Source organism: Hemitrygon akajei, chromosome 12, assembly GCF_048418815.1.
Source record: "Hemitrygon akajei chromosome 12, sHemAka1.3, whole genome shotgun sequence".
In the NCBI taxonomy this organism is placed as follows: domain Eukaryota; kingdom Metazoa; phylum Chordata; class Chondrichthyes; order Myliobatiformes; family Dasyatidae; genus Hemitrygon; species Hemitrygon akajei.
In genome coordinates, this window is record NC_133135.1 from 112,967,277 (window position 1) to 112,992,749 (window position 25,473).

General features: G+C 40.8%; 2 protein-coding genes across 2 annotated transcripts in view; both read left to right on the forward strand.

Annotated features, from left to right (window-relative positions):
- LOC140737393 (flavin-containing monooxygenase 5-like) overlaps nt 1-25,473 on the forward strand; it is a 116,232-nt gene that overhangs the window by 87,635 nt on the left and 3,124 nt on the right. The window contains exons 4-8 of the mRNA XM_073063874.1: nt 9,315-9,480; nt 11,861-12,003; nt 18,698-18,885; nt 20,501-20,853; nt 23,012-23,084. Of these exons, the coding sequence (XP_072919975.1) occupies nt 9,315-9,480; nt 11,861-12,003; nt 18,698-18,885; nt 20,501-20,853; nt 23,012-23,084 (923 nt within the window). The remainder of the gene's footprint in view (nt 1-9,314; nt 9,481-11,860; nt 12,004-18,697; nt 18,886-20,500; nt 20,854-23,011; nt 23,085-25,473) is intronic.
- LOC140737395 (flavin-containing monooxygenase 5-like) overlaps nt 1-25,473 on the forward strand; it is a 219,636-nt gene that overhangs the window by 87,606 nt on the left and 106,557 nt on the right. The window lies entirely within an intron of this gene.

A 25,473-nucleotide genomic window follows, 5' to 3' on the forward strand; every position in this document is an offset into this window, starting at 1 on the left:
TTCTATATCTGCCACACTAATGGTTCCCAAGTCTGCACTGCAGCATGTGGGTGCTTTGTCCCCAGGGGCACAACTGGTCATTCCCAGCTCACCCCCATTATCTGCAGAAGCCCTACTATCCACCACCACATCCTGAGGATCTTGAGGCCCGTCCTCAGAATCAAAAATTTCCCTTACTAATTGATCAAACTCCTGCTGTGCAGTGTCAGCTTCTTGTTCCCCCGTCTGTCTCCCGCTAACTGCTTTTCCGCATCACTTACCTCGGACACTTCACCTGATTGCCCTTGCGGGACTGCCCTCGTGCAGTGGTTCAGATGGTACCAGGTGGAGCGGCCTTCTACCTGAACTGCGGTGGGTGATGCCTTGGTTACCGTAAAGGGTCCTTCCCTTCTTGGCTCGTTCCACTTTCTCCGAAAAACTCGCACGTAAACCTGGTCTCCTGTTTTAATCGGTCCTTCCCCTTGTATGGTCTCCGGCTCTTTCTGTTTTTCCTGTGCATAAATAGACCTATGTATCATAGTTAGCTGCTGCATGTATTGTTTCAATTCTATTTCCAATTGTTCCAAACTAGGTCCTTTATACGGCCCTCTCCACTGGGGCACTGGCATGGGCCTCCCAGTGAGCATCTCATGTGGTGTCAGGCATGTCATTCGATTAGTTTGCATGCGGTAACTCATCAATGCTAACGGTAAAGCATCGACCCAATTAAGTTTAGTGTCTGCACAAATTTTGTTTAGTTTGGCTTTTAGGGTTCCATTAATTCTCTCTACCATGCCCTGCGACTGAGGGTGGTATACACATCCAAATCTTAGCTTTATCCTCAGCGCCTGTAGTACCAGTTTGACCACTTTCTGGATAAAAGCTGAACCATTGTCTGAGCTAACTTCTGTAGGTATTCCAAACCTTGGGATCACTTCATTTGTCAGAAATTATACCACTGTCTTCTCACTGGTCTCCTTTGCCCATAGCTCCTCTGCCCCCCTCCTTGGGATTTCCAGTCCTGTCTGGGCTGTTTGAATTTAGTCTGTTCCTGATAGAGCATTTGTGGGAATGCTCCCTCAAAGTCAATTATTGGCATGGGGTTTTCCAGCCCTTGTCTTACAGTATGATCGGTCCCTCCATATAGCAGTGCTTTGTCCAGTTCGATGGCTGTACTCGAACCGGTGGCTGTTGGCAGCATCTTTTTGTTTTTCTCTTTTTCCTTCTTTTTGAGTTCTTCGAGCTGCATTTGTATTAACTTTCTTTGCACCTCTTCCTGCTGCTCAGCCAACCTTTGTTTGCCTTTCCGGTATTTTTCAACCGCATGGACTACGTGGTCTCTAAATTCTTGTGGGGTCTTTGACGTTAGCCCAACCACTTCCTCCAGTTTGGATTTTACTTGTGGTGGCAATGCATCCAAAATGCTATGTTGGAACAGTGAGGTCATAAATAAGCTATTCGCCACCTCTTGCTCAGTCTCCAGTCTCCACCTTTTCAACTGGTTTTCTACGTAGGCTGCTGGTTTTTCAGTGTCTCCCAGTGGATCCCCTTTTAAGGCTTTGGGGTCCACTTTGGGTGGATAAAGCTTTCTGAGGGCCTGCCATACCCTCTGCCTCACTCTGTCAAACCCATCTCCATCAGTTCTTGGGTCGTTCGAGTTTACTATGCCAGCCATTTCCATTAGTTCGTTAAATTTGGAGGTTCCCATCAACCTTATCAACAGTGCCTTCAAATCTCCCATAGCCAATAATCGTCCCATTGTTTCTTCTTCAAAGGCTCTAATCCATTTCCCTGCTCCTTCATGTAGATTGGGCAGAGTGTTTTTCAGCCCTTCTAGGTCCTGGGATCCCCAAGGGATATACTGCATTTGTCCTGATCCTTTTACTAACAACGGCATCATTCTTCCTCCTTCTTCCCACCTGCACTGGCTCTCCTCCTCACCTGACTCCCCATCTGTCTCAGGGTATGTCTTTACTGCCTTCCACACAAATGTCTCCGGGGTCCTCTTCTTCCCTCGGTCTCCCTGTGGAGTCCTTCCTTTCTGTCTTAATTCTATACTTGGTTGGCCCCTGGAGTATTTTTCGCATCTCTTCTGGCAATCCCCTCTCAGTAACTTATCTGGCTCTCTCTCTACTTCCGCAAGTCTCTCCCCTATTGCCTCCTTCTGTCCTTCTAGGGTTATGCCTCCTACCTCTTCCCCACAAATTCTCGTATCCTCTCTCTTTCCACTTAACTCTTGCTCCTCCAATGAGTCACCTTCTTTTCTAGTCTGTTTATTTCTATGGTATAATCGATACTCCTCATATTCCTTTCCCTCTCTCAAGTATTTCATCCGTTCAATCTGTTCTTGAATTTCTCTCTGTACCTGTTCTATCTTTATCCTTTCTGCCTGTATCTCCTTCCATATCGCCGCTTTTTCCTTCTCGTATTTTTTTTCCTCCTCATTATCCCAAACCTGTACTTCTCCCTGCATGTTTACTGTTCCCATCAGCAGGGGGCACTGCTTAGGGGTTCCTTCCTCATTATAGGGAGGGGTTTTTTCTGTTTCTTTCGCATCCGGGTATGGAGCCGAAGCCAGCTTCTCACTGTACCCTTCTCTCTCTCTAACAGGCTGTTTCTCCAGCACCTTAGTGTCTTCCTCGCTTGTAATCAATATTCTACCTGTCCTCCTCAGCCCTTCCCCCTCCGTTCTGAAGAGTTTTAGCACTTCCATTTCTCGTTCTCTTTTTTGCTCTCTTTTCTTAGATTTATCTTTTGATTTGTAATTTTTAATTAGTCCTTCCATTTCTTCGCACAAACTTACATCAAACGTTCCTTCTCTTGGCCACTTTGTGACCAAGTTTTTGGTTCTTTTTTCCCATTTTTCTGAAGTTTTTGTGATCTCATTTTTAATTAACGGGAATTTTTTGCTCAGAATCTCTACTGCCGTTCCTTTACCTGTCATGTTATTCTCTCTTTTAAGGTATTTCAGAGATTCACAGTTTGTTTACTGGATAATATTATTTACTCTAATTCTACACCTAGTCCTAGTCTAACACCACGTGGACTTTTTCTTCACTAAACTTACTCTAATTCTATGCCTAGTCTAACACCTCGCCCGTTCAGACCCTTATCTCTTAAGGCGGTATCCACGAGGATTTTCTACTCTAATTCTATTCTATTTTCCTCACAAATGACCAGGAGACGCAGAAGATTCTTCAAGAAGGATTAAACTTTAATTTGCAAATCAAAGCTGAGACAGTCATTGAGCTAGTTGCTGATTGCCCACCAATCCTTGTACATAGCATTTTTTATAGCAATCTCCTGGTTTAGTTGCATTAGCATATCCAATTGGTCTATAGTTGCGTATCACAAGTACATCCGCCACTATTGTTTCTACCTATTGACTTATTCATGTTCTAGTCCACATCTCTTAGCTACCTCTCATTTACACACCATTGTCTCCTACATTCTTAAGATTTCAAATAGCAAGTTCAAACTACATAATCTGCATCAAGGCTGACTACATAGTTTCGGTTACACAGCAGACAAGTTCAAAGCAAAACATCTCTTAGCTACCTCTCATTACCACACCATTGTCTTCTACATTCAATTGGATACATGCATAGCACATAGCAAACTTCAAAGCTGACTACATCTCTTAGCTACCACTCATTAACATATATTAACACACCATTGTCTTCTACATTCCTAGCATTTCACATAGTTTTGGTTACACAGCAAATAATACAAGTTTTATACTTCATAATATTTTATACTCCAATATCTACAGTTCCATATCACCAGTACATCAGCTCCCGACTTCACACTATTGTTTCTACCCATTAACTTAATCATGTTCTAAACTACTTTTTGGGCCACGTGTTACCTCATCCCTGGCCACAGTTATCTCTTAGCTAGCCTCTCATTAACACACCATTATCTTCTTATTTGGCTACATTCTTAAGTCACTGATGTGTTCAATAGTACAGAGACAAAACAGAGATTTCATTCTCCTACTAAATTGGATACATACATAGCAAATAGCAAATACAAAACTGACTACATAGTTTTGGTTACACAGCAAACAATGCAACTTTATACTCCAATACGTAACACCAAGCCACATTTCACAAGTATCTGCCTGATTAACATATCAGAAGCTTTCTCAGTTATGTTGCGTAGAAAAACTGTGTTGTTGGACCTGTGCCTTCATCACTTCCACAGTTCTTCTGAGCAGCATAGTCCTTCTTTGATCCAATATGCTTTCCAACTGGAGGCACACAGAGGTTGGCACCAATGCCTGTTTGTCTTCCTTTGGACAATGGCTCATAGCATACAGCATGGAGAGAGCTGTGGCATCATCCAGTACCTTCCTTAATTTGCTTTCAGTTGGCAGAGAGAGTACAGAGAAAATTTACTAGAATATTACCTCAGTTTCAGCACCTAAGTTACAGGGAAAGGTTGACCAAGTTAGGTCTTTATTCTTTGGAGCGTAGAAAGTTAAGGGGGGACTTGATAGAGGTATTTAAAATTATGAGGGGGATAGACACAGAGTTGACGTCGATAGGCTTTTTCCATTGAGAGTAGGGGAGATTCAAACAAGAGGACATGAGTTGAGAGTTAGGGGGCAAAAGTTTAAGGGTAACACGAGGGGGAACTTCTTTACTCAGAGAGTGGTAGCTGTGTGGAACGAGCTTCCAGTAGAAGTGGTAGAGGTAGGTTCGGTATTGTCATTTAAAGTAAAATTGGGTAGGTATATGGACAGGAAAGGAATGGAAGGTTATGGGCTGAGTGCAGGTCGGTGGGACTAGGTGAGAGTAAGCGTTTGGCACGGACTACAAGGGCCGAGATGGCCTGTTTCCATGCTTTCTATTATTAATTTTCACATTGTAAATCTCAAGACTGCACAATCCTGTGTCACTTTCATCATTATCAGATTTTTTTTTTGTCAACAGCATACAGATTAGTGCTCTTTTTGAAACTGCAACTTGACTTTTTAGCTTTTTCTCTTCCCTGGACATTCCTTCTGTTGTCTGCCCAATAAACTCTTTGTATTTGTCCTACTTTGTTATATTTTCTATGTTCTGTCTTTAAATCTGCATTTCTTTGGTTCATGGGTGCCCCTGCCACAACGGTGGCACAATTTGATTGGCCAGGCTGGTTTCTGTTTATAGTCGCTTGTCCTATGCTCACTTTTGTTCTTGACTGTGTCTCTGTCTGCAGTGTCCATTGAAACAGCGATTTCCACTGCTCATTTCGATGTAAGCTGTGTTTCAGTTAGGAGCTGTTTTTGAATGCTTTCTTTTAAGATTCCACAAACTATCATTAAGCCCATTACTGAACTGACAATGCTCAGACGATCTTTGCAATTCAGCCACATATGCTGAAGTGGACTCCCTTTCTTTTTGATTCCACTTATGAAACCTAAAATCTTCTACAATCAACAACGGCTTTGGTTCTAAATGTCAAAACAAAGAAAATCAACAGACGCTGGAAATCTAGGCAACAGATACAAAATTCCAGGGGAACTCAGCAGGCCAGACAGCGCCTATGGAAAAGAGTAAACAGTTGATGTTTCAGGCCGAGACTCTTCATCCAGTCCTGATGAAGGGTCTTAGCCCAAAACATCGACTGTTTACTCTTTTCCATGATGCTGCCTGGCCTGCTGAGTTCCCCCAGTGTTTTGTGTTGTATTGTTTCTAAATGTTCCTGCATCACTTTGACAATCTCAGGAAAGCTCACTTCTGATGGTCAGCTGGAACAGTCAAACTCCAAAGCAAACTGGATACCTTTAGACCTGATGAGCTCAGCAAAATTGGCACTCACTGTTTCATTTGGTTCAAAATACTCTCCCAATAGCTCAGTATACACCAGTGAATTACATATTGTATAATCACACTTGGCGATATTTCTGATGTAGCCACCACTACGTCGAGTGATTAATGTATTTTGGTACAGCTGCCCCAGTGGTGTCTGGAATCAGCCTTTGTCACTGAAGCAACAGGCAGTGGTGATCCAGCAGAGTAAATTCCAGTCAGATCTTCACTTGTAGTTTAAAGCAACAACTGAATCCTCCACAGGTAGTGCTTCTCAGCTAGATGCAAGTAGCATGATCTCCTTGTGTGCTCCTGTTTCTGTGTTGTGCTCCTATGACCTGGTGACTCTGTTTGATGCTATCTATAACCAGATGGAAACGACATGCTTGTTGTATCACCTCACCAATTCAGGCTCCCTTTGTTGCCTTCCAAGACATGCTGGAGAATTGAAATCCAGAAAATAATGACATAATTTTATGGAATTTGGTATGTTCTCTCACCTCTGAACATTTCCTATAAGCTATTCAATATTAATTGGGTCCATACATTTTTACCATTCCAGCCATTATCATGATGAATCTGACTATTGAACTTCATGCTGTTGGGAGCTTGCAATATAATTTCCTCAAAATTAGAGTAAGTTTACTTTATAACATTGCTTATATTAGACATTTCTCAACACTTCTAATATAGAAATAATCACCAATGCCTCCACATCACTGCCACTACCAGGCTGAATGAGGTAAACTCCCCTTTTCAGATCTTCATGAACTTAAAATAACTTCTGGGTCTATATTCTGCACTTTGTTCTACTTGCCCAACACTCTTTATTCTAACTGACCTCCGCCGACTACTTTGTGCTTATTATAGACTTTCTCACTCCCTTTTCCTTCTGTATGCTGGGAAAAAAACTAGTAAGAATCTTGTTGAAGGAACTAAGCTTCAAAAAAATAACGGAGCCAAGCAAGGAAAGGACCTGGAAGGATCTAAGATGAGGATAGCAATCTTAAATTCTTCAGCATGCTATAAAGCATTGAATGCTGCAAAAATAGGAATAATAGAACGGACCACTATTTTGGATTATTATCATTATTACTGTTATTGGGAGATACCACTTTTAGTGCTGATTCCAGTAGCACTCTTGATGCTAGGGAGAAATCCAGGGTGCTCAGCAGGGAATCAGTTAATCAGCTATCTGAATGTTGAAGTTCAAGTTCATTGTCATTCAACCATGTCCATGTATACAGGTAAGCGAAACAATATTCCCAGGTAGTAAGGTGCAAAAGACAGTGCATATATCACAACCACACATAAAATGATATTTACACAATAGTATTAAGAGATTAAAAAATATTCTGTAGAAGTATAAGTTGAAGAAAGTGCATGTATGACATATAGATAAATATATAATAGTATAATGCTATGGGTGCTGTCATAAATAGGGTGTTCAGAAATTTCACAGTCTGGGGTAAGAAGCCTAACAGCCCTTGTTCTTATACTGCAGTACCTTCTGCCTGAGGGTATGAGGTCAAAGAGATTGAGAGACGGATGGTAGACAATGTTGAGGGCACTGCGAACACAGCACTTCTGTTACATGTCCTGGGGGTGGGGGGGGGGAGTGGAAGAGAGAGCCTGATGACTCTCTGACTCTCTCAAGTCCTCACGATCCATTACAGTGACTTGCAGTCAGATGCCTCGCAATTCCCAACCCATTCAGTAATACAGCCAGCCAGGATGTTCTCAATGATGCTCCATTACAATGTGGTTAGAATGAGGGTGGGAAGCCTCACTTGCCTCAGTCTCCAAAAGAAGTGGAGGCACTGCTGTGCATTCTTGACTAAACACAATGCTTTGTTTCTAAGTACAAACATAGCTTTCCTTTTCCATTAACCTAATTCCCTTACTCACCAAGAGCTTTTCCCCTTTTACGCTCCACAGATGCACAAGATTCTGCAATGTAATTCAGCGAGTACCCCAAACACATTATTGGGCTCAGCTGGAAAACAAGGGTGTCACTGAGCAGTGGAGACAATTGTGAAAAATGATTATTAGGCACATTCTACTCTTACTAGCCTTTGAAACTAGTTAGACATTGGTGCCTTTTGGAGATTGTCGTCAAAAGGAAACCTGTGATGGCTACATCTTTACAAATGCAAACTTGTCTAGGAAGCTACTTTGGACTAGGTGAAGCCCAAATCATTGTTTTTGTATTTCCGATGCATGAGACTCATGTATAATATTAATAGTCTCCTTCCAGTGAGGTCAAATTGGGGAAGTGAATAGACTTATTTTAAATGTAATTACTTTCATTGTCTGATTAACTTTCTAACTCAAACAGGTATCCAGCAAAAAAGATGTAGTGTGAGAGTCAAATACAAAGAGCTGGTCAGCCTAAACAAGAGAATTATTAAAGTAGCAATGCTTTCTTTGGGTCATTGAAAATGCAGAAAACTGGAAGAGGAATATTTATTATTTAACTTAATGACGTGGCAATTCTTACCGTAGATTCCGGATTATAAGCCGCTACTTTTTTCCCACATTTTGAACAGCTTTGAACTCTGCGGCCTTTAATCCAGAGCGGCTAATACATGGTTTTTTTTCATGCCGCCTCGTAAACATTTTGCCTCGTAACAGTAGACCAATAAAATTGATGAGTAGTTCACAGAGGTCCAATGAAATTGTACGATAAATCAAGCGCACTTTCACAATTAAATTATTGTAAATCAGTCATTTGTACTCACCCTCATCAACATGGAAAACACTCGAAGAAAAGCATTGTGCTGCCTTTATGGCAGTTACTTAGTTTATAATATTTTCGCTTAGTAATTCATTTGTTAGTTAAAGTTAGAAGTGTTTTAACTATATTTGTTTTCTGTACTACATCCCGGGATGCTATGACGTCACACCCGGTTTCGCCGCGTCTTGTGGGATACCGGTTTGCGATCAGACCCGAGCGCGTCAGACCCGAGCACATCAGACCCGATTAGACCCGATCGCGTTACGCGAGCTCATCAGACCCGAGCGAAAACGCTGCTTTTAAGTTAAAGGCGATCAATAACTTTTCCTGGTAGGCTGCAGTATATATATTTTTACCAGTCGCTAGGAGATATTGGAATGTTGTTCGTGCTGTTCAGTAAAAAAGTATATGCAACGTAATTTGTGTTACCGATACGTATGTATATTTAAAAGTAGCCGTATTACAGGCACGGTTCGAAAAAAAGCATTTGCAATATATATTTGTTTGTTACCATATGGATTTAATTAAAAGTTAAAAAATCCTCACGTGTAATATCTTTCTGTGTAAATATCTCATATTACAACGTGGGACACCTGCGGCCGAAAATCCGGTGCGGCCTAAAATCCGGTGCGGCCTTTACAATTAAAAAATTGATTTTATTTCTAAAATTAGAGCCAGCGGCTTTTAATCAGGTGCTCTCTGTAGTCCGGAATCTACGGTACTTACTTGCATCTTAATGCTGTCTTTGAAAACTCCCTTCACAATCACTGTCTAACCACTTCCCTTTGCATTTCCTCTAGACCAATGTCTGCAGTATTACACAGCGGACAGATTTCTCTACCACTGGACAGTGGGATGTAGTGACGAGTGATACTGAGGGAAATTTGGAAACGACTACCTTTGATGCTATTTTGGTCTGTATCGGTCATCATACTGACCATCATTTACCTCTGGATACATTTCCTGGTGAGTAAAATGAGTATATTCATGATGCACCATCAATAACTCTCCGAGACGTGAGGCGAGATATCGGCTTTTATTGACTGGAAGAAAGAATAAGCAGCAATTGACCACCACACTGCATCCTGGAGACTGAGAGGCAGGGCTCAGGCCCCAATCGCCTTTATACCGGGGTCCGTGGGAGGAGCCACAGGAGCAGTCAGCGGGGGGGGCGTGTCCAGACAGGTATATGTAGTTCACCACAATTCATCAGTTAAAGCACAGGTTGAGGGAATTAAGCTGAACATACAGTGTAAGAAATTAGTGAAAGTATTTCCGTTTGCACAGTGTTTCATAAAGCAGCTTCTGCATTGCAAATATTATAATTAATGTTTTTTTTATGTCACCCTGCTACTAGTCTATGGTCAGCAATGTCACCCAAAGAGCAATGTGATACTAACCAAAACTTTTGATAAAGTCAGTACATCCAGAGTTGGGAGACAAGTTGTGAAGTAGCTTGTTAGGTCCTTGGTAGAACACAGAGCAGGAGGAATGTGTAATTTCCAAAGTGGCAGGAACTGGGAAGCGAGTTCCTTTGAAGATGAGAGCTGACACCACCAGCTGAAACCTATTTTTAATATAAATTGTGAAACCGGACTCCATAACAATTTCAAAATTTTTAGATGAGATCATACGAGGAGGAATGGTCAGCTTGGATGATGACTGGTTAAATATTTCTTCTTTGGGTAATTTGTTGCATGAACAATGGATGTGTAATTAGAAACTAGTTTTAAAATAGACAACTGCAAGATATTATTTTTGGTAAGAAAAAATTAAGAGGCCATGTTTTACACGGGAAGAAAAGAATATAAATGAAGTTGTGGGTCAAAGGGTTCTGAGAGAGCAAATATATAAATCACTAAATGTTTTCATTAAGAGCAAACTGTGTGTGTGTGTGTGTGTGTGTGTGTGTGTGTGTGTGTGTGTGTGTGTGTGTGTGTGTGTGTGTGTGTGTGTGTGTGTGTGTATTTGTGAAAATAGACCTGGGTGCTGTTCTTTCCTCTTTCCTAACCATCTCACCACTCCATCCACCAACTGCAACCTCAACAGAGGTCCTATACCTTTGCTGCACATTTTCTCTATTTATCTTGATTTGGCATGGAGATCTGGAAGCCCCAGGAGCTCTCAAATATTTTCTGAATTCAATTGAAAACAATGATTTTCATTATTCAAATCCTGACTTTAGCAGGAATTTACAACTTAATTATCTCAAAGTATGGATTAAGCAACAAATTTTCAATGTGTGCTATTTTTGGTACACTTCTAAGTTTTTTTTAAAAATTAGTAAAATGTAGAAGGATTCAGTGACTGGAGATACAGTGACACTTTTTTTCTAGGTGGCGACATTAGTAAAGAAACATTAAAGGAACATTAGGATGCAGCTTTAATCTGGCTTGCCAAATATAAATGGCATTGCAGGTGTGAGGGATAAAGACATGAGACTAAAAATAAAATCCAATTGAAAGATTTATCATAAAATGAGAGTTCACAATACAGTGGAAGTACAGCAAGCAGAAAGAAAAGCAAATCGAGGAGATCAGTAGAAATGAGGGGAAAAAATGACTATCAGTCTAAGTGTTAACAGGAAAGGTTTCGAAAATTAGAGAATATTTTAAGTGTTGGGAAATCTTAAACAATTTGATAGGGGAGAAAGAAAATATTTAACATGTATGACATGTTTAGAGTTACGGAGTCATAGAAAAGTACAGCACAGAAACAGGCCCTACAGCCCATCTAGGCCATGTCAAACCATTTAAGCAGCCTACTCCTGTCAACTGGCACCGGGCCCATAGCCCTCCGTACCCCTACCATCCAGGTACCTGTCCAAACTTCTCTTAAATGTTGAAATTGAGCTTGCATGCATCACTTGCGCTGGCAGCTCATTCCACACTTTCACAACCCTCTGAATGAAGAAGTGTCTCTTTCTGTTTCCCTTAAAATTTTCACCTTTCACCCTTGACCCATGACCTCTAGTTGTAATCCCACCCAATTCAGACAGAAAAGTGTGAGAAAAAGAACAGTACTTTTCAAGTGGGATTGGACAGCGTGGACATATTTAGCATGTTCTTTACAAAATATATTTATGGAGTTTGTGCTTGTTGAGCCCAATTGGTGGAACTTGACCAGGGATTTGAGAAAATGTAAAGCTGTAGGAAAATAGACTTGAGAAAACAGCCAGAGTCAATGAGTAAATAACCACCTCCTGTACTGAAATTTTGATGACAATTTACTGCACAAGCATAAATATGAAATTTACTTAGCTTACTGTGTAATGTATATTTACTATAATTACCGAGTATACTCACCAAGCAAATGCTCTAACATTGTCTCTCCTGATTTTCCCCAGGCATAGAAAAGTTCAAGGGTCAATACATGCATAGTAAAGATTATAAAGAACCCTTAAAATTTGAAGGGAAAAGAGTGGTAATAATTGGAACTGGGAGCACTGGGGGCGACCTTGCAGTGGAAATCAGTCAACGTGCGAAACAGGTGAGGAGCAGCACAGACAAAAATATCTAAACCTAGTCTGTGTTCTGTGAGATATATCATTGTTCCATCCATATGTATCCCTTTATGTCACTGTACATTAAAATCCAGTCTAGTCTCAAATTTAAGATTTATTAATTGAACAAGCGTTTAGTGCCCTTTTCAAGAGAAGTTTTTTTTTATCATTCTCTGGGTGAAGTATTTTAGCTTCTCTTCATAATGACCTAACTAAACGTTCCCCACCAGCAGAAAAAGTTCCCCTCTTTGCTACTAATTTCTTTAAAAGTCATTATAAACTTAAATTAACTCATCCTTTTATATTGAATTATAAAGAATTATCTCTCTTACGTATCGGGTACTGAGGGGTGAGCTTTTCGAGAGGTACAATGGATTCTGGTTAATTGGGCCATCAGCTAATCGGGGCAGTCTCTTATTTGGGACAACTCTTAAAGAACAAACACTACTAGAAAAATAATCCCCTCATTTATTTGGGACACTAAGCCATTTAATTGTGGCAGGATGCTGTTACCGAACAGTTTCTAACTAGTGTCAGTCACATGCACTTGCATTGCTGTTAGACACTACACCATGCTTAGAGCGAACAGTTTTGAAATAGCGTCAGTTGTGTCTGTTTGTTTTCAAGATGTATTGGTTTTTGTCACTGATAGTTGGTACGAAGTAAGCAATAAAACCATTCAGAACTGCTTTGTTCGCTGCGGTTTCAAGCATTCAGGTTTGGCAGTGCCACAAATGGCCAGGATAGAACATGAAACAATTTCTAATTCAACAAGTAAGGCACTATGAAGAATTTGAAGGTATCAATAATTACCTTGAATGTGACAATTAAAATGAAGACTTGGTGGATGCTATCATCAACAACATCGTATTAAGGCAGTCCATTACATCTGCTGATTTTTTTCCATGGATAAAAAGAAAGCAAGACAGATGAGTTCCTCTGTCAATTAGTATTAGGAACTAATACAGTTTTATAGTATGGTGGTAGTATTGGTAGTGTTCTGATTCATTCTGTACTCACTTAAATACATAATTTATTGCTCAATTTGCCTTTATTTATACCTTTTTAACTATTTCCATGTAGCTTCAGCTAAAAGGAGCAGCCGTTTAATTGGGCTACAATGTACTGGTCCTGATGTTTCCAAATTAACTGGAATCCACTGTACACAGTATTATCAGGGGTATAGATAGGCGAATGCTCAGTCTTTTTCCAAGGTAGGGGAGTCTAAAACTAGAAGGTATAGGTTTACGGTGAGGGGGGAGTTTTAAAAGGAGGTATGAGAGGTAGCACTTTCACACAGAGAATGATGAGTAAATGGAAAGAGCTGCCAGACAAAGTAGTAGAGGTGGGTACAATTACAACATTGAACAGATGCTTACATGGGTATATGGATAAGAAATATTTGAGGGATGTGGGCCAAATGTGGGGAAATGGGATGAACTCAGCTTGGCGGAGCTGTGCTGAAGAGCCTGTCTTCATGGTCTATAACTCTGTGACTCCATAATGACAGCTAATGCTCCTCTCGTTGGTTATTTGTGTGACCAGAATAGAACCGTGCATGATAAGATGGACTCTTGAACTCATTATGGCCTTGCACCTTATCATTTACTACACAGCATTTTCTTTGCAACCAGATTACTCTGCAACCTGTTATTGGTTTTGCCTTGTTTCAACACAGTGTACTGATATGTTGGCATAATTTGCATTGATGGCTTGCAAAACAAATCTTATCACTGTCTTAGTACATGTGACAATAATAAAGCAATTTAAAACTTAAAATCTAAGGTGGCTAGATCTGCATTAATCAGAAATGTTGTTAGATTTGGAGCACAGGGAGAACAGGGGATGTTGTCGACCTTGTAATACCAGAAATAAAGGGGGAGTTAGTCCTTTTGTTGCTATACTCCTATATTACCCACAGCACAATCCTCCTTCAAACTCCTCATTTAACCCTATCAACATGTCCTTCTATTCCTTTCTTTCTCCCAATGTGCTTCATGCTGTTTGTCTCAACTATTCCAACAGTAGCAAATTACACATTCTAGCCACCAGCTGGATAAAAGAATTTCTTCTGAATTCTTTGCTCGATTTATGTTTATGCACCCCCCCCCCCCAGGTTGCCTCAGGCTCGCTCAGCTCGTTCTCGTCTAGGGGGAGCAGCTTTCGGCCCCGCCAAACTGGGTAATCAGCTGGTGTGGATGCTGTGTGATGTCCCCGCCTCACCCAAAAACAGACAGTACCCCATATGTGATTAAATGATTACAATTTATGAATATTACTATAACTAAGTGATTAATAACAATACAGTATATATGAAGGAAAAGAAAATAAAGAAAAGGTGCCAAACTTATCAAAGTCCAAACCACCTCGTGCACAACCGTTGGAGCTCAATTACTGAAGTCTTCTGGCCACCATTCGATCCCCTCCGAACTCCTCGACTCGCAGCTCAGGACCACCTGAAGTAGTCAACCAAGCACATCTATCTTTGTCGCCTCTCCTCGGGGTACCTCCTGGCCTCAGACCCCCGCTTGGGGTCTGTTCCTCGCCCAGTTTACAGCATTGCGTCCTCTCTCTCTCACCCCCTCGCGCCAATCTCCCCAAAAGCCCGCCAACAATAGCTTACAGACTCAGAAGAAAGAACAACATTAATCTCAATTGGTTTACAAAGGTATACAATTCTCGTTATCAGTAAATTTTAACCCAAACAATCTTCCAGCACTCTCTCGCAACAAAGCATTTTTACTTTTAACAAAACAAAGATGCCATTTTGATTAACATACGCAGTAACAAAGAAAAAGAAGAAACCCCCTTTACACTTATAACACCTTTAATAAAGCCAATTTAAATACCTTACCTAGAAATTCTTCCTTCTGCATTTCAAGGACTAATTATTTTCTCTATGTGATGTTTACACATTTTCTTAGGCTAAAGGAACTGACTATTAATTAGCAGTCCAGGCAGCATCTGTGGAAAAGAGTAAACAACCAACATTTTGGGCCGAGACCCTTCGTCAGGACTGGAAAGAAAGATGAGAAGTTAGAACGAAGGGGTAGGGGGAGGGGAGAAAGAAGTACAGGGGTGTAGGTGACAGGTGAAACTGGGAGAGGGGAGGGGTGAAGTAAAAAGCTGGGAAGCTGATAGGTGAAAGAGATAAAGGACTGGAGAAGGGGGAGTCTGATAGGAGAGGATACAAGACCATTGAAGAAAAGGAAGAGGGAGGTGATGAGCAGGTAAGGAGATGAGGTGAGAGAAGGAAACGGGAATAGGAATGGTAAAGAGAGGGACGCAAATACCAGAAGTTTGAGAAACCAATGTTCATGCCACCTGGTTGGAGGCTACCCAGAGAGAATATAAACAACACCTATATTCCAGCAACACACACAAAATGCTGGTGGAACGCAGCAGGCCAGGCAGCATCTATAGGGAGAAGTTCAGTCGACGTTTCGGGCCAAGACCCTTCGTCAGGACTAACTGAAAGGAGAAATAGTAAGAGATTTGAAAGTGGGAGGGGGAGATCTGAAATGATAGGAGAAGACAGGAGGGGGAGCGATAAAGCTAAGAGCTGAGAAGTTAATTGGAAAAAGGGATACACAACTGGAGAAGGGAGAGGATCATGGGACGGGAGGCCTAGGGAGAAAGAAAGGGGGAGGGGAGCACCAGAGGGAGATGGAGAGCAGGCAAGGAGTGATTGTGAGAGGGGCAGAGAGAGAAAAAAAGGGAAAAATAATAAATAAACAAACAAACAAATAAATAAGGGATGGGGTAAGAAGGGGAGGGGTGCATTAATGGAAGTTAGAGAAATCAATGTTCAACACCTATATTCCATCAGGGAGGAGCAACACTTTATATTCTAGCTGGGTAGCCTCCAACCTGTTTACTCTTTTCCATAGATGCTGCCTGACCTGCTGAGTTCCTTCAGCATTTTGTGTGTGTTGCTTGGATTTGCAGCATCTGCAGATTTTCTTGTCTTTGACTATTGACTAGAAGTGGAAACCCCTAATGCAATCAATAGACAATAGAGACAATAGACAACAGGTGCAGAAGTAGACCATTCAGCCCTTCGAGCCTGCACCGCCATTTTAAGATCATGGCTGATCATCTACTATCAATACCCGGTTCCTGCCTTGTCCCCATATCCCTTGATTCCCCTATCCATAAGATACCTATCTAGCTCCTTCTTGAAAGCATCCAGAGAATTGGCCTCCACTTCCTTCCGAGGCAGTGCATTCCAGACCCCCACAACTCTCTGGGAGAAGAAGTTTTTCCTTAACTCTGTCCTAAATGACCTACCCCTTATTCTCAAACCATGCCCTCTGGTACTGGACTCTCCCAGCATCTGGAACATATTTCCTGCCTCTATCTTGTCCAATCCCTTAATAATCTTATATGTTGCAATCAGATCCCCTCTCAATCTCCTTAATTCCAGCGTGTACAAGCCCAGTCTCTCTAACCTCTCTGCGTAAGACAGTCCGGACATCCCAGGAATTAACCTTGTGAATCTACGCTGCACTTCCTCTACAGCCAGGATGTCCTTCCTTAACCTTGGAGACCAAAACTGTACACAATACTCCAGGTGTGGTCTCATCAGGGCCCTGTACAAATGCAAGAGGATTTCCTTGCTCTTGTACTCAATTCCCTTTGTAATAAAGGCCAACATTCCATTAGCCTTCTTCACTGCCTGCTGCACTTGCTCATTCACCTTCAGTGACTGATGAACAAGGACTCCTAGATCTCTTTGTATTTCTCCGTTACCTAACTCTACACCATTCAGATAATAATCTGCCTTCCTGTTCTTACTCCCAAAGTGGATAACCTCACACTTATTCACATTAAATGTCATCAGCCAAGTATCTGCCCACTCACCCAGCCTATCCAAGTCACCCTGAATTCTCCTAACATCCTCATCACATGTCACACTGCCACCCAGCTTAGTATCATCAGCAAACTTGCTGATGTTATTCTCAATGCCTTCATCTAAATCGTTGACGTAAATCGTAAACAGCTGTGGTCCCAATACCGAGCCCTGTGGCACCCCACTAGTCACCACCTGCCATTCCGAGAAACACCCATTCACCGCTACCCTTTGCTTTCTATCTGCCAACCAGTTTTCTATCCATGTCAATGTCTTCCCCCCAATGCCATGAGCTTTGATTTTACCCACCAATCTCCTATGTGGGACCTTATCAAATGCCTTCTGAAAATCGAGGTACACTACATCCACTGGATCTCCCCCGTCTAACTTCCTGGTTACATCCTCGAAAAACTCCAATAGATTAGTCAAGCATGATTTACCCTTGGTAAATCCATGCTGGCTTGGCCCAATCCTATCACTGCTATCTAGATATGCCACTACTTCATCTTTAATAATGGACTCTAGCATCTTCCCCACTACTGATGTTAGGCTGACAGGTCGATAGTTCTCTGTTTTCTCCCTCCCTCCTTTCTTAAAAAGTTGGATAACATTAGCCATTCTCCAATCCTCAGGAACTGATCCTGAATCGAAGGAACATTGGAAAATGATTACCAATGCATCCGCAATTTCCAAGGCCAACTCCATTAGTACCCTAGGATGCAGACCATCTGGACCTGGGTATTTGTCAGCCTTCAGTCCCATCAGTCTACTCATCACCATTTCCTTCCTAATCTCAATCTGTTTCATTTCCTCTGTTATCCTATGTCCTTGGCCCATCCATACATCTGGGAGATTGCTTGTGTCTTCCTTAGTGAAGACAGATTTAAAGTACTTATTAAATTCTTCTGCCATTTCTCTGTTTCCCATAACAATTTCACCCAATTCATTCTTCAAGGGCCCAACATTGTTCTTAACTATCTTCTTTCTCTTCACATACCTAAAAAAGCTTTTGCTATCCTCCTTTATATTCCTGGCTAGCTTGCGTTCATACCTCATTTTTTCTCCCCGTATTGCCTTTTTAGTTAAGTTCTGTTGTTCCTTAAAAATTTCCCAATCATCTGTCCTCCCACTCACCTTAGCTCTGTCATACTTCCTTTTTTTTAATGCTATGCAATCTCTGACTTCCTTTGTCAACCACTGTGGCCCCTTTCCCCCCTTTGAATCCTTCCTTCTCCGGGGGATGAACTGATTTTGCACCTTGTGCATTATTCCCAAGAATACCTGCCATTGCTGTTCCACTGTCTTTTCTGCTAGGATATCCGTCCAGTTAACTTTGGCCAGCTCCTCCCTCATGGCTCCATAGTCTCCTTTGTTCAACTGCAACACCGACACCTCCGAGCTGCCCTTATCCTTCTCAAATTGCAGATAAAAAATTATCATATTATGATCACTACTTCCTAATGGCTCCTTTACTTCAAGATCGCTTATCAAATCCTGTTCATTACATAACACTAAATCCAGAATAGCCTTGTCCCTGGTCGGCTCTCGTACAAGCTGTTCCAAGAATGCATCCCATAGGCACTCTACAAACTCCCTATCCTGGGGTCCAGCACCAACCTGATTCTCCCAGTTCACCTGCATGTTGAAATCCCCCATAACTACTGCGACATTACCTTTGCCATCTTCTTCCCCATCATCCTCCAGAATCAAAAGCACATAGCTTTCTCTGGAGGGAAAAATAAATGCATTTTTGATAGTGTATCTTGACGTTTGTCCAAGTTGCAAAATTTTACAATTTGCTATCTTTTACTTTCTCAAATGTCTTGCAGGTGTTTCTGAGTACAAGAAGGGGTATCTGGGTAATTAATCGTGTGGCTGAAAGAGGATACCCTATGGACATGATGTATAGCCGTCGCATTTATAGCCTGTTTTTTTCACCTTTAACTGCCTCACTAATGCAGAGAAAGCTAAACAATCGATTTGATCATGCAAACTATGGTTTGCAATCTACCCACAGGTCTGTAATACCAGGCAGCTTTCTGCTCATGGGGCTAAACTTTGTGATGCAGATTCATCTTCATTTTGCTTTAAACTGCTCTTAGAAACCTCACTTTGTCCTTGTCCTATTTAAATGTGCTTTAATGTCACACTTTATTTGTTCATTCTCATGTGAAACATTTGGGAATGCTTCAAAGGCTATAGAATTGCAAATAAAACAGAAGATGTTGGACATAATCACAGTATCAGCCAGCATCTGTGAAGAGCGAGAAACAAGAGATAATATTTCAAGTAACACACACAAAACGCTGGAGGAAATGTACAGTCGACGTTTCGGACTAAAACCCTTTGGCAGGACTGGTGAAAAAAAGCTGAGGAGTAGATACTTCAAATCAGCTCTGTGTACTTTTATATCTTTTTCTGGCCAAATGTCAGTCAATCTCAAATTAATCTGTCTTCTGCTCCATTTTATAGCAGATGGTTCAACCCTTGAACAAACCTCTGGGTTTTCTCTTTAATGGTCTAATATTGCTTTTAAGTTGTGCTCCCTTGAACTGGTTGTCTCCAGCAGAAGGAATTCCCATGAACTGATAACCAATCATTGACCTGAAAGATGAGACCTGACGTTTTGGCCCAAAATGTTAATAGTTTGCTCTTTTCCATAGATGCTGCCTGGCCTGCTGAGTACCGTTGGCACTTTGTGTGTGTCACTTTGATTTCCAGCGTCTGCAGATTTTCTTGTGTTTGAGTTTAACTCTTGTTTCTTTCTCCACATTTGCTGCTGGAGCTGCTAGGCATTTTCTATTTTATTTCAGAGTTTTTGGCATCTGCACCATTTGAGTTTGGTTCATAAAATTGCTGTAGGTTGTAATGATAAGCTTTTATTTTTAACTGTGAGTGGGCAGAAGTTTGCTATTTTTCAGTGACCGGCTCATTGTGACAATTGCTTTCATCTTACTTATTCTTCCCTACCTAATTTCCCAATTTTCTGGTGTATATTTGTTCTATACCGGAGCAGACTAACCCAGATCCCGAATGTCGTCCAGAAGCAAGGGTCATTGGAACATGGAGCAAAGACCAAGCCAGTACTCACACATGTGTTCAATTTCTATGCCATGGCACCCAAGCTAATTTTCCTTTTTTTCCTATCTACTTCACTACTGCACATCTTAGCATCACCTTTCCCTTGATTCTGATCAGGCTCAACTTACTTTCCATACAGGTAGTTGTGGACGTAGTTACTTATTTATATGCTTTTATTTTGTAAGGGTTTTCTCTTTTACCAGATCAATGCAGCACTTGAATTTTGCATTCATTGCCCAAAATGGTTATTCTCCACTTCTGATCATCTATTAGAGTGTATAGTCTAACAGCATCTCCAGTCTATCGTATATCAACTTCCACACTTCTGTCACTGTTGCATTATCCCTATGCTCTATCCGCTACTAGTTTTCACCAATTGGGAGAATCCCATGAAAGGACTCGCCTTCCCAATATAGTCCAATAATAAAGTCCTTTTGCTTTTGATTATCTCATGCTGATTTTATTGTATCAACCATCTGTGTCAATTCTGAAAGATTAACATTAATGCCCTAAAATCAGTGCGGATGGGATGTTCTCTCTTTTTTTTTCAGTTTATACAGCCAACATCCAGCAGTTAATGATGATTTGCCAAATCGCATTTTATCCGGACGTGTTCTTGTGAAACCTAATGTGAAGCAGTTCACTGAATCAGCAGCCATCTTTGAAGATGGTACAGTGGAAGATATTGATGCTGTTATTTTTGCAACAGGATACAGTTTTGCTTTCCCATTTCTGAATGAGTCTGTCATCAAAGTTAACAGAAACCATGCCCTTCTTTATAAGAATGTCTTTCCACCTCAGCTGGAGCAGCCGACTCTAGCCATCATTGGTCTTATCCAGACATTGGGATCCATTATACCAATATCTGAAATGCAGGCTCGTTGGGCCACAAGGGTGCTTAAAGGTATGCAGGCATTTTTTGAAAATATCAGTAACAAGCATTGTAAGCATTTTTCATTGATAATATGCAATATACATATTTTCCATTGGTTGTTGAGATGATATAGTTATGGGGATATTTTATTGCTGCACTCAAAAGTTTCCATCTACTTCAAAAGGGCATCAGTCATACAGTGCCCAAGAAGAGCAGGGTAAGCTGCCTCAATGACTATGAACCAGTAGCGCTCACATCCACCGTGATAATACGCTTTAAGAGGTTGGTCATGGCTAAAATTAACTGCTGACCGAGCAAGGATCTGAACGCAATGCAATTTGCCTATCACTACGAAAGGTCTGCTGTAAATGCAATCTCACTGTTTGTCCACTCAGCCTCGGACCACCTGGACAACAACAATACCTGCATTAAGGCTGATGTTTATTAACTACAGCTTGGCATTTGATACCATCATTCCATCAATACAATTCAACTGGCTTCAAAACCTTGGGCTTATGTACTGCAACTTCTTCACCAGGTGACCACAGGCAGTGCAGATCAGTAATAATATCTCCTCCTTTCTGACAGTTCTACTCGCTCTACCCTCGGGGCTGTATGGCTAGGTGCGACTTAAATGCACCTATAAATTCATCAAGAGCACCACTTGTTCCAGAATCTCAGATAGTGATGAGGAGGCACGCAGGAGCAAGACAGATGGTCTGGTTAGAGTCGCAACAACAATCTTGCCCTCAACATCAGCATTACCAAGGAATTGGTTGTCTCTTCAGGAGGAAGAAGTCACGGGAGCACACGATTCTTACTGTGGGATCAGTGGTGGAAAAGGTGAGCATCGACATTACAGAGGATCTGTCCTGGGCCCACCATACTGATGCAGTCACAAAGATGGCACGTCAGCGTTTATACTTCATTACGAGTATGAGGAGATTTGTTATACCACCAAAGACTCTTAACAAATTTCTACAAATGTACAGTGGAGCATATTGTGAATGATTGCATCACACCCTTGTATGGAGGCTTCGATACACAGAATCAAAAGAGGTTGTAGACTCCAGCAGCTCCAAATCACCCTACCATCAAGGACATCTTCAAAAGGTGGTGCCTCTAGAAAGCAACCTCCAACATTATGGATCCTGAACATCTGGGACAGGCCCTCTTCTCATTTCTATCATCAGGGAAGAGATACAGGAGCTTGAAGACCCATGCTCAACATTTTAGAAACTGTTTATTTCTCTCCGATATCAGATTTCTAAACAGACCCTGAACACCACCTCACTAATCCTCTTTTGCACAGCTGGCTTATTTATTTTATTGTAATTTACAGTAATTCTTTATGCCTTGTGCTGTACAGCTGCCATAAAATGACACAGTTCATGACTTTGTCAATGATCGTAGCCCTGATTTGATTAATGAGCAGTTCCTCAGATGACCTCTCAGATTAATAGATGTGGTTGTGGTTGCTATGATAATAAGGAAACCATCATCTTTAATTTTTTTTTCTCTCTGAACGTACAGCTCTCTGTGTTGGGGAAATTATTTCTCCCCTTGTTTGAGTCCAATTATGAACTGTTACACATTTGAGAAGGCAAGGCAAAATTTAGTAGACAAAGGGATTGAACGAAGGATTCTGATCTGGGCAGCCAGGACATTGCCTATCAATTTTCTTTTCTGATTTATTTCACGTAATTTATGTGTTTAATTATTTAGGGAATTGTGAGTTATTTAGTAAAAATTATTGAATACTTTGTAATATGTTAATTTTTCTGTACTTTATGGACGGTGAAACACAACCACAAGCAGTGACGTTGAAATTGGAATTGGTTTATTATTGTCATATGTACTGAGGTACAATGAAAAGCTTGTTTGGCATATCATTGACACATACCAAATCATTACACAGTGCATTGAAGTAGGACAAGGTAATTCAGTGGTGGTTTGGACATCCTGCAAGCTTAGTGGCTGCACAGGAATGGGGGTGAACTGGGTGTTGTAGGACCTTGCTGGCTGCTAAAGCCATCCTGTCAGCAGCCAGTCACTTGTGGTACATAGGACTGCTCTGTATTATCAGTGAACTTAGGGCAACAGATTCCTTCCACATTTAGCGCTGTACTACGTTTAAGTTATTCACTGAGGTAAACCCCATTCTCTAATGTTGTATTTTGTGTTGTAGGCTCAGCTATACTACCCTGTGCTAACAGCATGATGGCAGAAATATTGGAGAAAAAAGAACAAATGGCCAAAAGGTATTAAAAGTTCAAAATAAATTTATTATCAATGTTACATATATGTCACCATATATGGTATTACATAGTATTGTACAAAATTGACAGCACAGAGATTGGTTATTTTATTCAGCTGGAATACTGTGGCATATAATTTTCACCCAGAGAGTAGCCAGTATAGTGGAATGAACTGCCAGAAAAAGTAATTGAAGTAGGTAAATTGACAGCATTCAAAAACCCCTTGGACAGGTATATGAAAGGCAGTGCTTAGAAAGAGATGGGGTAAATGCTCAGTTAACCATGTTGGTCACTGTTTCCTTGCTCTGAGACCCTAAATGACCTTTTGCCAACTCTCTTCAATCTACCCTGTCACAATATTCTTCATTTTTCAAAGAAAGGTTAAAATAATGTAGCAAAAATTTCACTACTTCAAGATAAATTGTTAATATAAAATCAAATGTAAATATAAGCCTCTAAAATCAGGATTAATTTGTACCTCAGGGCCTGGCCTATTAACTCCCTGTCTGCAAAGCCATTTTCCAATTCTTTCTTTCTTTCTTTTTAAATCTTTTCATTAACTTTCAAATACATAGGCATAGTTACAATATTAATACAGAGAGATTGGGAATACATAGTTGGTAAACAATATATATGAGTATAAGCTATAAATAACCCAGGTGTACTAAGCCTCCCAAACTCTAGATGTATTAAACATGATAGAAAAAAACATATCGAGAAAAACCCCCAAATTAGAAATCAAAAAAAATTTAAACTAATTTAAACAAAACTAAGCTAAACAAAGCTGGGCTATTATATTGCATCGGATACAGTCAATAACTCCGCTCCTCTATCCAAATATTTAAGGATAATAAAAAGGATTCGGAAAAGGTCAAGTTACATCATATGAAAGTGTTGAATAAATGGTCTCCAAGTTTCTTCGAATTTAACCGAAGGGTCAAAAATGACATTTCTGATTTTTTCTGAATTTAAACAAGATATAGTTTGGGAGAACCATTGAAATGTAGTAAGAGGATTAATCTCTTTCCAATTCAATAAAATGGATCTTCTGGCCATTAATGTGACAAATGCAATCATCTGACGAACTGAAGTGGATAGACAACTATGTTCCAACATTGGTAAGCCAAAAATTGCAGTAATAGGATGGGGATGTAAATCAATATTCAAAGCTGTTGAAATAATCTCAAAAATGTCTTTCCAATATTTCTTCAAAAGAGGGCAAAACCAGAACATATGAGTCAAAGAGGCTACTTCCGAATGGCATCTATCACAGACAGGATTTATATGAGAGTAAAAACGAGCTAGCTTGTCTTTCCAATTCTTTTAGTGTGTTTTATTTTATTACAGGTGAGACCTCAATGTAAATTGTTACTAGACTGTTTTATCCCTCTTTCTGTGACCTATATGACTTTGACCATTATTTCACTGTTTATATATCCCCAAAATGTTCTCGCAATGAAGTTCATATAATGCTGGGGCTGACTACTTGTTGTGAGTGAGTCAATTCGTTCTCACTGTCAACAACTGTATTGATTACTATGCGAGCTTCCAGCTGGGTAACTGCATTATTGAGTGTAATCCTAAGCCAGTAGACAAATATGGTTCTCTTAGAGAACATTGAATAAGAACAGGGGATAGTCTCAGACATGATGGCAACATCACTTGCTTCTCAATCTCTGTCAAAGCTCATGCAGCAAGGGTGCCTTTTGCAGTGGAAACTGATGCTATCTCTGTTACAGCACCCCATTGTGAGAATTTTGCCTATCAGGGAGTTGGTTTTGGTAAATTCAAGGCAAAACCAGATTTGTAAAGCAGAAAGTACTTAAAATACAGAGAAGGTTAAACAGAACCTAGAGATTCCTCGAGTAATACAGCTCACAAATATACACTTTAGCCCAGTAGTCCATAGTGATCACAGTGTCCTCCCTGCAAGTCCCAGTTCTCACGTTCACCCCATAACCCTCCATGTACATATCCAAATGCCTCTTAAGTATTGCAGTTGAACCCGTTATAGAAGGAAACTTCTACCTCTTCCGGTAGGTGAAACTTCTAGCTCTTCACCAAACTGAAGAGCTAGAAACATAGAAACATAGAAAATAGGTGCAGGAGTAAGCCATTCGGCCCTTCAAGCCTGCACCGCCATTCAGTATGATCATGGCTGATCATCCAACTCAGAGCCCTGTACCTGCTTTCTCACCATACCCCCTGATCCCTTTAGCCACAAGGGCCATATCTAACTTCCTCTTAAATATAGCCAATGAACCAGCCTCAACTGTTTCCTGTGGCAGAGAATTCCACAGATTCACCACTCTCTGTGTGAAGAAGTTTTTCCTCATCTCGGTCCTAAAAGGCTTCCCCTTTATCCTTAAACTGTGACCCCTCGTTCTGGACT